Raw genomic sequence first — 13,904 nt, 5'->3', positions numbered from 1 at the left:
ATGTTGGGAGGAGACTTTAATCTTTTGATGGATTCAGTCCTTGATCATAGTGAAGCTAAAGTGTGTAAACCTCCTAGAGCAACATTGACGCTTCACAGGATGTGTAAAAATCTTGGTCTTACAGATATTTGGAGACTTTTGAACCCATCCGGTAGGGACTATACATTTTTTTCATCAGTCCATAAGATTTATTCTAGAATTGATTTTTTTTTTGATATCCAAATCTCTTATTTCATCTGTTGTTGATTGCTCAATTGGAAACATTTTAGTCTCAGATCATGCCCTGGTGAGTTTAGAGGTGATGCCACATATAGAGAAAAAGAAATCATATAGTTGGCGCCTTAATGTCTCCCTTTTACAAAATCCTGATTTCCAACAAATTTTAAAGACTGAAATCAGTGTTTATATGGAGACCAACTGGTCCTCAGTATCCTCTGTGGGCGTGGCTTGGGAGGCACTTAAGGCGGTTCTTAGGGGCCGGATCATACAGTATGCCTCATTCATCAAAAAATCCAAAGCACGAGAACTCGTGGAGTTGGAAGGAAATATTAAAAGTGCCGAGGCAGAGCTGAAGCGCCATATGTCATCTGATGGCCTCAGAGAATTAACCCGATTGAAATATAGATATAATACTATTTTGTCGCGGAAAGTGGAGTTTTGGTTATTCAGGGCAAGACAGTCATACTTTGAGTCGGGTGACAAAGCAGGGAAGCTTTTGGCTAGATATATAAAGCAGAGAGAGTCTTTTTCTACCATTCCCTTAGTGAAATCTGCTGGTGGTGAAATATTTACCTCAGCCATTGATATTAATAATGCCTTTAAAGAGTTCTATATTGATCTTTATAGTTCCACATCTTCATCTACTAATGAAGATATTAGAAACTTTGTGGAACCATTAGATCTTCCTAAACTGACAACTGAGCAAAAAAACACTCTTGATTCTGAGATAACCTTGGAGGAGCTTAACGAGGTAATTAAGTCCCTACCTACTGGCAAGGCTCCGAGGCCAGATGGTTTTGCCAGAGAATTTTTTAGATCCTATGCTACAGAACTGGCTCCACTTTTGTTAGAAGTTTATACTGAATCATTAAAGAATGGAAAGCTTCCTCCAACCATGACACAAGCCCGAATCAGTCTGATTCTTAAAAAGGACAAAGATCCAAGCGAGTGTAAAAGTTACCGTCCAATCTCCCTGATCCAACTAGATGTAAAAATATTGTCAAAACTTTTGGCTAACCGATTAAGTAAGGTTATGACATCTCTTATACATATTGATCAGGTGGGATTTATTCGGGGCCGTAGCTCTTCTGATAATATCAGGCGTCTCATCAATATCATGTGGTCAGTGGCGAATGATCAATCTCCGGTCGCTGCCATCTCACTTGATGCTGAAAAGGCATTTGATATGGTAGAATGGGATTATCTTTTTAAGATTTTGGAAATGTATGGGTTCGGGAGTACATTTATTGGTTGGATTAAGTTACTTTATAAACACCCTGTAGCAGCGGTACAAACAAATGGATTAATTTCAGATTATTTTACTCTGGATAGGGGCACTCGACAGGGTTGCCCTCTTTCTCCATTATTGTTCTGTCTTGACCTGGAACCATTAGCAGCTGCGATAAGAAAGGAGGATGATTTTCCAGGGGTGGTTGCGGGAGGTGCGGCGCACAAGCTTCTGCTTTATGCAGATGACATTTTGTTATTTGTCTCTGAAACTACTAGATCTATGCCTTGCCTCCACAGAATTATTAATTCCTTCTCCAAATTTTCAGGATACAAAGTCAATTGGTCTAAATCCGAAGCTTTGGCGCTGACAGCATACTGCCCAGAAACGGCTTTCCAGCCGGGCACTTTCCAGTCGCCCAAACAGGGCATTAAGTATTTGGGGATTTTATTCCCAGCAAATTTGTCTGATTTAGTTAGAGTTAATTTTGACACTTTAATAAAAAGGTTTTCGAGCGATGTCAGCAGGTGGGCTTCATTACATTTATCGATGATTGGGAAGGTTAATGTTATTAAAATGAATTGTATTCCAAAATTCAACTACCTGCTTCAGTCTCTCCCTGTAGATGTCCCCCTCTCTTATTTCAAGCAATTTGATAGCATAGCGAAGTCCTTTATTTGGAATGGTAAGCGCCCCAGGTTAAATTTCAATAAGTTACATAGGCCAATTGACAGAGGAGGGCTAGGCCTACCCAAAATTTTGTTTTATTATTATGCGTTCGGTCTTAGACATTTGGCTCATTGGTCGCTTCCACCTGAGAGAGCTCCTCCCTGGTTTTGTATTGAAAAGGAAGTTCTTGCCCCTATCTCACCACTGCATAGCCTTTCGATTAAACTAGCCGGAGAGGTTAAGTCGCATCCCGTTATTTTGCATTTGCACTCGATATGGACAAAAGTGTCCAGAGTGTTTAATTCTGATATTTATTTAAATGTTGCCTCGAGCATATGGCAGAACCCTAAACTATGTATTAATAAATCCCCTTTTTGTTGGTCAGATTGGATTGTGAGGGGGGTTAATGCACCTGGTGACCTATATGAGGGTGGAGTATTGAGATCTTTCGAAAATTTGGTTCAACATTTTGGCATTCCCAGATCTCAGTTTTATAAGTATTTACAGCTTCGCCACCTACTCTGCACTATTTTTGGGAGTGGCACGTACCCCCCTAAAGTGGCAGGTGCTTTGGGAGAGGTGATTGCTGCTTTTGGAAAAGGCCATGAAGCATCAGTGTATTACTCCCTACTAATTCAGAGTCTGGGGGATGAAGCCTTGACTTCTCTCAAGAGAGTATGGGAAAAAGATTTGAATTTGGTATTGGAGGATGGAGTGTGGACTAAGATTCTTAAAAATGTCAAGTCTGTATCTAGAGATGCAAGGGTTCGCCTTATGCAATTTAAGATTTTACATAGATTTTATTGGACCCCCTCTAGATTATATAGGCTTGGTCTTAAAGACACACCCACTTGCTGGCGATGCCAGTCAGAAGTTGGAGACACTACCCATGTCTTTTGGGGGTGTGTTAAGATCCAGGAGTTTTGGTTGAGGGTTCAGAGGTATTTGTGTGACGTTTTGAACACTCAGGTTTTGCTTTGTCCCAGACTCTGTATTTTGGGTGATGGAGCAGTCATGCATTTAGGGGACAATCATATAAAAAATTGGGTTCTGACCAGTCTCATGATCGGCAGGCAAGTAATTTTAAGGGGCTGGAAGTCAAGTGGAGCACCCTCTTTTTCGGAGTGGTGTGTGGAAATGGGGAGGGTAGCTGCATTTGAAGAGGCGGTAAGTAGAAGGCTGGGGTCGAGGGAGTTATTTGCTAAAAAATGGGGCAAATATTTAGTTTTTTTGGGGGAATCTCGGGGAGGGGATGTGGAGAGTGTAGTTTAATCATGTATGTTTATTATTTTATTTATTTGTGTATGTATGTATGTATGTATATATATGTGTGTGTGTATATATATATTTTATTTTATGTAAGTGTATGTATGTGTATCTGTGTATGTATGTATATATATGTGTGTGTGTATATATATGTGTATATGTGTATGTATGTGTGTGTATATGTATGTATATATATATATATATATATATATATATTTTATGTGGGACCACAGGGGTGTTCGTAAGGGGTCAGGGTGGGATTGTATTAGTAGGGTTTAAATGTAAAATGTTGATTCATTATATATGTGTTGAGTTTTTTTCATTGTCATATGCACATGAATCAATAAAAATGTTAATTACAAAAAAAAAAAAAATGTTTGTTTGTATTTTTATGTTTGTTTGTATTTTTGGCAACACAAAGTCTCCGCTGTCAAATTATGGGGGGGTAAGGGAAGCAGGGGGGAGTTCATCAAAAAAAAAAAAGGTTGAGAACCACTGATTTAAGCATAAGCCTTTATATCAAAAGGTTTCATTATCATAAGAGAACAAAAATGTATTAAGGTGTGTCCAAAATTTTGACTGGTAGTGTACAGCAGTATTGACCTTCATTGTCTGGCCATGTTGAAAATTACAGTACAATGGGGTTGACTGATGTCAAATCAACCAAATTTCAGTAACTTCCCTGCCTGAAAATGTTGATTGTGTTAATACATTTTTTTTTTTTTTTTGGAAGAAAGATAAACAAATGATAATGGTATATTGAATGCCAGTGATCCGTATTTACAGAGTAACCCATTATTTTGTATAGGGGGTTAAAAATGATAATTTTAGCCTGATTTTGAAGCAAAAATACAGGTCCAAAAATTGTTTTTCCAAAGTTGGAGTGCCTATTACTCCAGAAGTACAAAAGATATCTTAAAATTCTTCTCATTTCTGGTTCAGAATAACTTTCTTTTTGGGCTTTTCATTTTGAAGGCCTTATGTGGTTAAATCTCAGAGATATGGGGCTCTCAGAGTGGCTCTATGTGTAAAGTTTACACATAGAAACAAAATTCTGTATTACAAATTTCTATGTGTAAAATTTTACCAATGGTCAAAAAATAATGTTGAAACTTTATTCACATAAAAACAATGTCAAAAATTTGATTTTCAAGAGTACAAAAATACACTATTATTAAGAATAGGTGACACCTATGGCTCTTCAGTTAGTACAATACCTTTATCTAGTTTTTTGGATTCCAGAAATGTAAATCTGCAATACTTTGGCTCTTATCATCATTTGTTTTTCACCAGTTAAAACTTCTGGTTGAGTTGACATGGAATGTCCATACAGATATGGAACCAAAACCTTATCGATCACAGAAAATAGTTTAAAAAAATGTTTAAAGTCTTTATTTGTAAAAATTACAAGTTTACAACTAAAACTTTTGACATCAATCATTTGAATTTAAGTTAGTATTATGTCCTCAGAAAACGATGTGAAAATATCACTTTCCTTCTCTCCTCCTCTTTTCTCCTGTTACCGGTTTCACTCAGTTCATCCTTCTCTCCATCGGTTAATTGAAACAGCTGCAAGCCCTGCCCACAAACAACCACCCAGTCTCCTTCCTCTGGCCCAGCCCCATGCCACGCCCACAACCCTGCAGCATCTGCTGTGTGCGAGAACAGTACCTTCTGTTGGCGAAGCCCATCACTGGTCACACTCCACAAACATATGCGCTGGTCCGGTGAGGTGGACACCAATAGGGTGGGGCTTAGCAAACATAACCCAGTGAGGGGTGCCGAATGCGCCAAGGCCACTGACCAGTGAGTGAGTAGCTGTATGGATACACCTCCATTCTTCTGCTGTTCATGTTCTATCCTGATATGCAACACAGAGAGCTGTCCGTCATCTCCACCACTGACCAATGAGATCTGGTTTTCCTCCATTTGTCCCTCCGCCCTCCATTTTGATAAGGCAAGAGTATTGACTCCACTTTGATGGACAGGTATGGAAAAGAACGGGGCTGATGGACCTAAAGCACACATGTGGTAATTCATTATTAGAATAAACCAAAGATACACACATTAGAGGTCTGCTACATGCTACAACATACAAATTGTCAGGTTTATGGCCAGGTTCAGGTCAATCATGCATAACTTTGTGTTTGTGTCGCATTCAGGTTTGTAATTAATGAAAAAAAAAAACATATGAATTTACATAGACACACATTTCTTCATCTTTGAATCAGAGAAAAATCATGGTAAAAACACGCCTACAAGTATCCATGCATCTGGGTCTACTCGCATAGACGAGAAATAAAAAAAAGTGGGCCATTTTGGGCTGAATCTTAAAATTTGACAGTCTGTTGGGTCTCATCTATGGCCCGGGTTCAGGTTTAAACTTGATTCAACTTGACATCAAACACAAAATTACATTAACAAAATAACAAATGCAGTAAAAAAATAAATAAAAAAAAAACAAGCACACACCATTGCAAACGTTACCTCTTCACACACATAGCTCTCACAAAAATTAATAATCACAAAAAGTAAAAATAATGACATCAGTAAAAAACAATTGTGTGAATATGGTCTGCAGTGTGTATGACTCACCCTGCCAGCTGACACTGGCCTTGCTGTTCAAAACTGCTGTCAAATCCCACACACATATACAACCATCTGTAGTGGCACTGAACAGCAACAAAAGCCTGAGAGAGAGAGAGAGAGAGAGAGAGAGAGAGAGAGAGAGAGAGAGAGCAAGCAAAGAGGGAGATAGAAGCTTAAGAAATCTTTTATATGTAATTACAAAATGTTTCTTAAGTGTATATATATATATATATATACATATACACTATATACACACACACACACACACTTTTAATGATTAATGCAAAGTATCATCTGCTCACTGTTTGCAATTGGTGTCCTCCAGCTTGTAGGTGGCGATGCTGAGCACACACCTTTGATGGTAAAAACACTCCCAACGCATCTCAACCCTCCTACTGCTCTCAGTCACACTGAAGAGCCTAGCATGAAAACACACACACAATCATTAATACATTTATAAATACAGCTGGAGAATGTTAGAACATTACATTTATTTCATGAAAATTATTCTTATTACTGCACAAATTACACCTTACTGCACCGTCACTACACCCCAGAGCCAGGAGGACACATTCATTCCCATCAGGCACCACTGCCATAGACATGTACCTTCAAAAATGAAAAAGGATTTGCAAATTAGAATTAGAATAAAATTGCTTTTTAACAAGATCACCACCTCAGTAAACATCATTACAATGTAGGGCGGTACTTTAGTATTGTTCTCCCTCTATTGGTCAGAAATGTTCAAACCTGCTGAAACAAATCATTAAAACAACAACAAAAAAAAAATATTTGTAATCATTATCCTAAGGCTGGGCAATATGGCAAAAAAATTTAATCTTTTTATTTATTTATTTTTTTAACTTAAGGACAATTCACGACTCGATTTTTCAACTTTTAAATGTTGGCGCAGCAATATGAAATTATTTATCATTACGATTCAACTCACAAAGTTTGTCAAAATGAATGCTTGCCAAATGTTGGCTATAGATGCATTACACTTTACACATGTCACAGGTTAAAGCAATAATTAGCGATTTATCTGAATCGTCTGATATGAAGTGCCCGTAACCGTCACGTGACTAATGCTTTATTGTGGGTATTTATAGAAAAAAAAAGGAGACCACTGTAGACTTAAGCCGGTATATACATGCATGATGGACGAAGTTGAAATACAATCACACTGTACAATCGTACAGGAACTATTACTGTTTTTTTTTTATCAGATTCCATGTTGTTAACCTGTTACATTCATTTGGAGCACGCACACATGTGCAGCTTATCAGATTGGGGGCGTAATCAAGCCAAGCGCTGCGAAAAAAATTTCTCTTCCTTGTTTAGCCTTTGATGGATTGACAACATATGTAACTATAGCGTTTGCTAATATTGTTTTGCAAAACCTTGATTACTCGATTTAAAGGTGCACTCAGTAACTTTTGTCTTTGTGTCATCTTAGACTTACACTGACACCTAACGGCTTGGATGCAGCATCATTTAAAATCAAGTTTTAAGTTTCAGATGCCATTGTAGAAATTTAGTATTCACAGTCAGCCTTCATTTCTTTAATCAATGAGTAAAAGTGTCAAATAACACTTAGGACAGTTACTGAGATTACATGAGTAGTATTCGGCTGGTCATGTGATTCTAACATGGCAGCCCCCATGTGCAGACCCTCTCCATGTAGAATAAAACAGCTTTTATAAGGTAACTGATATGACTGGAGTCTTCATTTTAATGTGAGTGGTCATGATTTCCTACATATATTGCAAAATTACAATTAGTGTCTTTAGAAGTTAAACGAGGAAAAAATTACTGAGTGCACCTTTAAAAAAAAAAAAAAAAAAACATGTCAAAACATCAATTAGAATTAATTAAAAAAATAATAATAATTGCCCAACCCTACCTTATACCAAACTTTAGATACAAACTTAGAGAGTTGAATGCATTTTAATATACACTAACACACATAAAACACACCTAGTCTCTGGGTCCATTTTGACGGTCTTGTGTCGGTTCCGCTTCCGTTCCCACTGCTTATCCAATCGATGGCCAGCTATCTGAGTGACCTTACAGACTGGCTGACCCTGCTGCTCATTCAAACGAATCAGGAGCCGGTAACACTGCAATTGTGCCCGTCCCCCCGCTGAGAATACCAAAGAAGAGATAGAGGAAGAATCCTTTCCACTTTCATTACTTTCTCCTCTTCTGACAGCACCCAGTGTGCGAACATTAGAGATGTGGTCCGTTAGAACAGCGAGCACCTTCACAGTTTCACTCTTCGGTTCCACAGCAAGTACGCTCACTGTAGTATCCTCCCCTCCAGTAACAAGAACCTCCCAGAGTTCTGATCCTCCCTTGGTGACACTACCAAGGCGACACACACAGCCAATACCCCGGCCATGTAGCCCCTCCTTCAAGGTGTGTCCATTCAGATCGGTTCCTCTGAACTCTAAAGAATGAGATGCCATGACAGCTCCTTGCTTGATGAACACAAGGGTACCCTGCCCAAGTGTGTGTGTATGAGTGTCTGAGTGGGTGTGTATCGGGGGTCTGTAGACCCAGGATCGATGTCCACCTCCACAGGCAACAGATAATAGCTTCTCTTGTCGGTGAGGGTCCCATATAACAAAGCTAACTGAGTGGAAGCCAGCCATTACATAACGAGCCTCGGCTACGCTTTCATTCTCTCCTCCTACTCCCATCTCTATATTGATCTTCCCTTCCTCCATTCTCTCATTCAGTGTGTCTCCCTGAAGTTCTGGTCCATTGGAGCCCAGAAACAGAACCTTCTCCAGCCATTCCATCCCTCTGCAGGCCCGCTGAACTCTACGCACCGTCAGAACATTGTCCTCCACGGTTAATATTCTTACACACCCATCTCGACCTGTGGTGTAACACACGCCCTGATGCTCACACACAGAAGTCACACCTTGCTTTCCATGGACACCGAAAAGGGTGCTGACTGGAGACAGAGGACAGTCAATGTTGTCAGTGACACTATTCTTAATTGCTGTGTTATTTTCAGCTGCTTCTTGCTCGACCTGTTCTGTCACCCCTTGCACTTCGCTTATTTGCCCGCTCTCTGTTTCGCTATCTTTTAAATCCATCCCGTTTCCTCTTTCCAGATTTCTACTGTCATTCTCCTCCCTTTCGGTGTAAAGCAGCAGTGAGCCTCTCCGGTCACCACACAGGTATGATCTTTGTTTCTGCGACAGGGTTACTGCAGAAGTAAGCCAACGCTTGGCACAGGGTGGCAACAGGAATGGAGGTAGTCTTTTCACCTTTAAATGTAGGCCTGTCTCACCTTCCATAACTTCTATTTTCCACCTGTACACCAATCCCTCGGAACCTGATGCAAGAAGACACAAACCCCAGCAACCTCCAAACAGACACTTTAACCAAAGCACAGAATGAACTTTACCCTCACCAGCTCTTAGTAACACACCCGCACCTGGCTGTCCCACAGGGAATGCTTTGACACCTCCATTCAGGTTACCCACCGCACACAACCACACAACAGAATCATAATTCAGGACTTGGACGCTTGTGACCTCCATCACACAATACGACTGGAATTCTGCTCCCCCTTGCCAAATTACATCCCAGGTTTCACCCTGACCAAGGTACACCTCTCCCTGGTCAGTACAAACCAGAATTTTATTCACTCCACCCTCAACTACTAATCGAACAACCTTAGGGCAACCCTGCCCTTTAAAACCCAGATCCATCTGAGGTTCTGCCTGTGTTTCCTCACTTTCTTTCTTTTCCTTTGCCACTTTCCACACCCTTATCCCACCATCTGCCCCTCCAGTAGCCATCCATCCCCCCCTACAGCATACACTTCCTTCGCTGACAGCCAAAGCCCTTACACCACCTGACTTATGCCCTCTAAAAGTATGTCCAACCTTGCCTTCACCTCTCCATTCCCACAGCAGGCACGCTCCATCTTCCCCAGCACTGAATACGCGACTGGGCGTAAGCCTGACACAGAAAACCCGGGCTTGGTGCCCATAAAGCACCCGCAGACATGTGGGTGATTCCTCACCACAACCTGCATCTCCGCCCAGTTTTCCGACGTTCCACAAACGAACGCTGCGGTCGTCTGAGGCAGACGCTAGCCATTCAGATTTCTTAAGGTAGCAAAGGCTGAAAATTACTCCACTGTGGCCAAGCAGACGTCTCTCAACCTGGGAATGGCCCTCAGGTTCAGACCCTCTGGGCCTCCAAAGCACCAGCTGATTGAAAACAGTGCCACCCACCAGCACTAAAGAGTCCCAGCTTGGGCCAATCAAAAGTGCTGAATAGAGAAGACAGGTCTCCACGCAGGAGTAGAGGGACAGAACGTTACCTGATTCTGCCTCAAGAAGCAGCAGGGCATTGTGGGCCAAGGATACGCCTAACAGTGGATGGGGTACTCCTTCCAGCCAATGAATGTCTAAAACCCAGTCTTGCAGCTCCAAGAGAGGGCTAATCAACTTCAGACATTGCCCTCCAGAACTAAGGCTGATAAGCCGCACTCCTTTTCCTCCAAAAATAATTAGCTCCTCATTGTCCCAAAGAGAACTTTCAGATGAAATTAAATCATTGGAACATTTCCTAGGTCGTATCCCATGAATACGGTAGCTATGGAGAACATTCAAAGATGTACATTTTGTAGGAGGTGCATGAAGACTGTACACAGAGAGGATTGGTCCTTCACCTAAAAAGGACAGAGAGTCGGGAAAGCATTCATCTATAAATATGAATAATATGTTTATAAAGATATATATACAAAAATACACATCATGGATGCTGAAAGTCATCTTTGGATTTAAAACATGTTTCCCCAATAGTTGAGGAAGGAAATTCAGCAAAGGAAGAAAACATGGATACTCTTTTGTAAAAAAAAAAAAAAAAGGAACTCAACTAGCTTAACCTGCGATCCACAACGTTTAACAATGTTTAATAACAATGTTATTACACTGCCCTTAGCCTTCAGTAATGCATCCTACATGTATTACACACTTTGTACTCCAGTGAATATTTCTTAGGGTAGGTTTATTTTGAAAAGTCAATTTCTGTATAGCTACATACCTTAAAGTCTTGGCTACATAAGTATGATTGAACATTTCCACCATTACTGCCCAGGAAAAGAAATACATTTCACTGAACACACATCAAAATATTAGACATAAAGTATTGCACTTAAAAGTAATTAACTTAACTGAAAGTCAGTAACTGTAATCTGATTACAAGGATTTGAAATGTAATGTGTTACACTACGTTTTTTACTAAAAAGCTCACTGATTACAGTAACTAATAACTTAGTAATCCGATTACACCCAACACTGGTAAATGTGAACATGAGGGAGAATGGGGACGGACACGCCCCCAGTCACCACCAGAACAGAATAAACTCCTCTCTTTAAATCTACGTCTGCATTAAACAGCCTATTTTATGCTTTTCAGCTAAATATAAAAAGTACAATTCTGAAGCCCAAAACAATTCATGAAACAACAAAAATGGAAAGTTAACTATGAAATATCAAACCATTGTTTTGGTTAACAAATACTGAAACTGAGAAGTTGTATAAGTTAATGACCTTTCAAACACATGTGACAACCAGCCCCAATAAAAATTTGAAAACTTGCCCCGACCTGATATTTATGAAATATATCCCTGTCCTGAGAACATAATTCAAACTTTCAGCTAAAATCTACCCTTATTATCTAACCCTAACCCTTGCCTGAATTTGACTCTATTAAAAAAAATATGGTTTTGAAATTTTAGTTTATAAGACAGAATTCACAAAAATTACTCTAATTTAAGAGGGGGTTGAACTAGGTGTATGAAAGCAACACACGATACCAATGCTAGAGAAAACAAACATTTGTGTAATTGGGACTTCTGACTCAAAATCCTATAGTTACTGAGATACAGCACTTGTAACAACTATACCTGGTCTTCCCTATAGCAAGGCCCTTATAAATTTCATTCACCTGTCAACAGGAATTCCTCCCCCAGGAATTCCAGTGCAGTCACTGGAGCAACAAGCACAGTGCTCCTCATCACAGAGGACTCCACAGGGGATGCCATCTAATGCGATCTGCAGAGCAGGCTGGAGAACACCTATGGACCACAACAAAAATATTACAGCATTATTCAATATTGTACTTGGCCTACCTCTTGTATCACCTGCAGAGGTTAGAAGCCTCTGTCGAGTAAATAAACCCAAATAAATATGTTCACAACCAGTGCTGGGTAGATTACTTTCCTGGTACCATTAATCTGGTACTGATTACAAATTACATGACTAAAATTATAGTCAGTAATGTAATCTCTTGGATTACATTTTAAAGTAATCTAATCTGATTGTTTTGGACTACTTGTGACCTAATTCTTGTTTACTTGATGTCACATGCATTTGAGAAGGATACGCTTGTACCATTTTGACAGTGTTGCTTAAATGCATTAAAGTATGAATATTTGTATCGTTCGTGTGTGTGTTGTTGTCTTTTTCTAAGTGAAATATAAAAGAAACTTTAAATGTTCTTCAGCAATTTTGGCATTCCAAATGCCATCCATGTGTTAACCGATAAGATATATTTAAATTACCAGATATATTTGTGAATTAATGTCACACAAAAAAAAAAAAGCAGAGAACATTCATGTACATCTTTAGGCCAAGTACAAAAGAAATTCACTGAAATAAACAAAATGTATTGCACTAATGCAATCGGATCTGCATTTATCTGTGGATTGCAATTCATCTTCTGTGTATTTATGGCTGCTGGCTAGTATCAGGTCTGTGTGTGCAATCCAGACTTAAATTCAGAGTTCAAGATTTACCGAACGTATATAAACTGTAGGCTGATTTCGAATTCAAAATGTAAAATATCTAAAAAGAAAAAAAAATTAAAAGGGAACAATACATTAACAATTTACTGCCTATGCCTGATTAATATGTTATCATGGTATCCATAACAAAGTAACTTTTAATCTGATTACGAGTACATTAAAATGTAACTTAATCTAATAACAAGTACTTCATTTTTGTAGTCTGATTACATAATCCAGATTACATGTAATCTGTTACTACACAGCACAGTTCACTACAAACTTTGATATGCAATCAAATCAATGATAAATGGTTTAGTACATGATATCAGTGCAGGGCTAGATTAAGAGTTGATCTGGATTATTATAGGAATGTCAATTAATCAAGTAACATTACAGGTATGTTCAAGGTTCAATGCAAATTAAGATTAACCGACAGCATTTGTGTCATGTTTATTACTACACTCGTCCCTCATTTATTTAAAAAGCAAAAAAGCAGCTTGTCAGACACTTACAATGGAAGTCAATGGGTCCAGTCCCACACATAAAATGGTGTTTTAAAAGTATAGCCACAAGATGTAAACATTATACCTGTTGTCATTATTTAAGTGTGATAAAATCACTTACTATCCAACCTTACCTACATTTATTCAATATTACAAATGTAATCTGGTAAACGCTGTACCGCCGGTAGGTAAATCCTCATTGATTACACTAGAATCATTATAACATGTATAATGTGTATTTCTTATGGCCATACTTTTGAAACAGTGTGTATTGCTACGTTTATGGGCTGGCCCCATTCGCAATTTGTTTTGAGCCTGGAACCACAATCAGCCCGTCAGTCTGATTCTGTCCGTTTGCTTATCACAATATCATCTTTATCAAGTTTTACTTACGCGTCCCTTGTAGGAATTGTGCCTTTATTTTGGGACGATACGAAAACGGAAAACTGTTTATTTTCTCTCATGCGATCATGCGAGCATGTTTAGTGCTGCAGCCATGTGTCGCGTGCGATTTCGCTTCCTCATTGACATCGCGAAGCGTCCAATCGCGTTGTTCGATACTAAACAGACTGCACCACAATGATAATCTATTGGATGAAACGAGCACAGC

At 39.3% G+C, this 13,904-nt stretch overlaps 1 protein-coding gene across 1 annotated transcript; it reads right to left on the bottom strand.

Annotated features, from left to right (window-relative positions):
- Positions 1-4,748: 4,748 nt before the first annotated feature.
- wdr6 (WD repeat domain 6) lies at positions 4,749-13,821 on the bottom strand. Its single transcript, XM_051652547.1, has 7 exons — positions 13,688-13,821; positions 11,951-12,080; positions 7,949-10,670; positions 6,503-6,580; positions 6,274-6,390; positions 5,978-6,072; positions 4,749-5,397 (listed from the first exon to the last, which is right to left on the bottom strand). Exons 2-7 carry the CDS (start codon positions 12,045-12,047, stop codon positions 4,841-4,843), a joined length of 3,666 nt encoding a protein of 1,221 aa, XP_051508507.1. The 5' UTR covers positions 12,048-12,080; positions 13,688-13,821; the 3' UTR covers positions 4,749-4,840.
- Between the last annotated feature and the right edge of the window lie 83 nt (positions 13,822-13,904).

The sequence above is a fragment of the Myxocyprinus asiaticus genome, chromosome 24 (genome assembly GCF_019703515.2).
Source record: "Myxocyprinus asiaticus isolate MX2 ecotype Aquarium Trade chromosome 24, UBuf_Myxa_2, whole genome shotgun sequence".
Taxonomy (NCBI): domain Eukaryota; kingdom Metazoa; phylum Chordata; class Actinopteri; order Cypriniformes; family Catostomidae; genus Myxocyprinus; species Myxocyprinus asiaticus.
The sequence above is the reverse complement of the archived record's forward strand: the minus strand, read 5'-3'. Positions and strand labels throughout refer to the sequence as shown.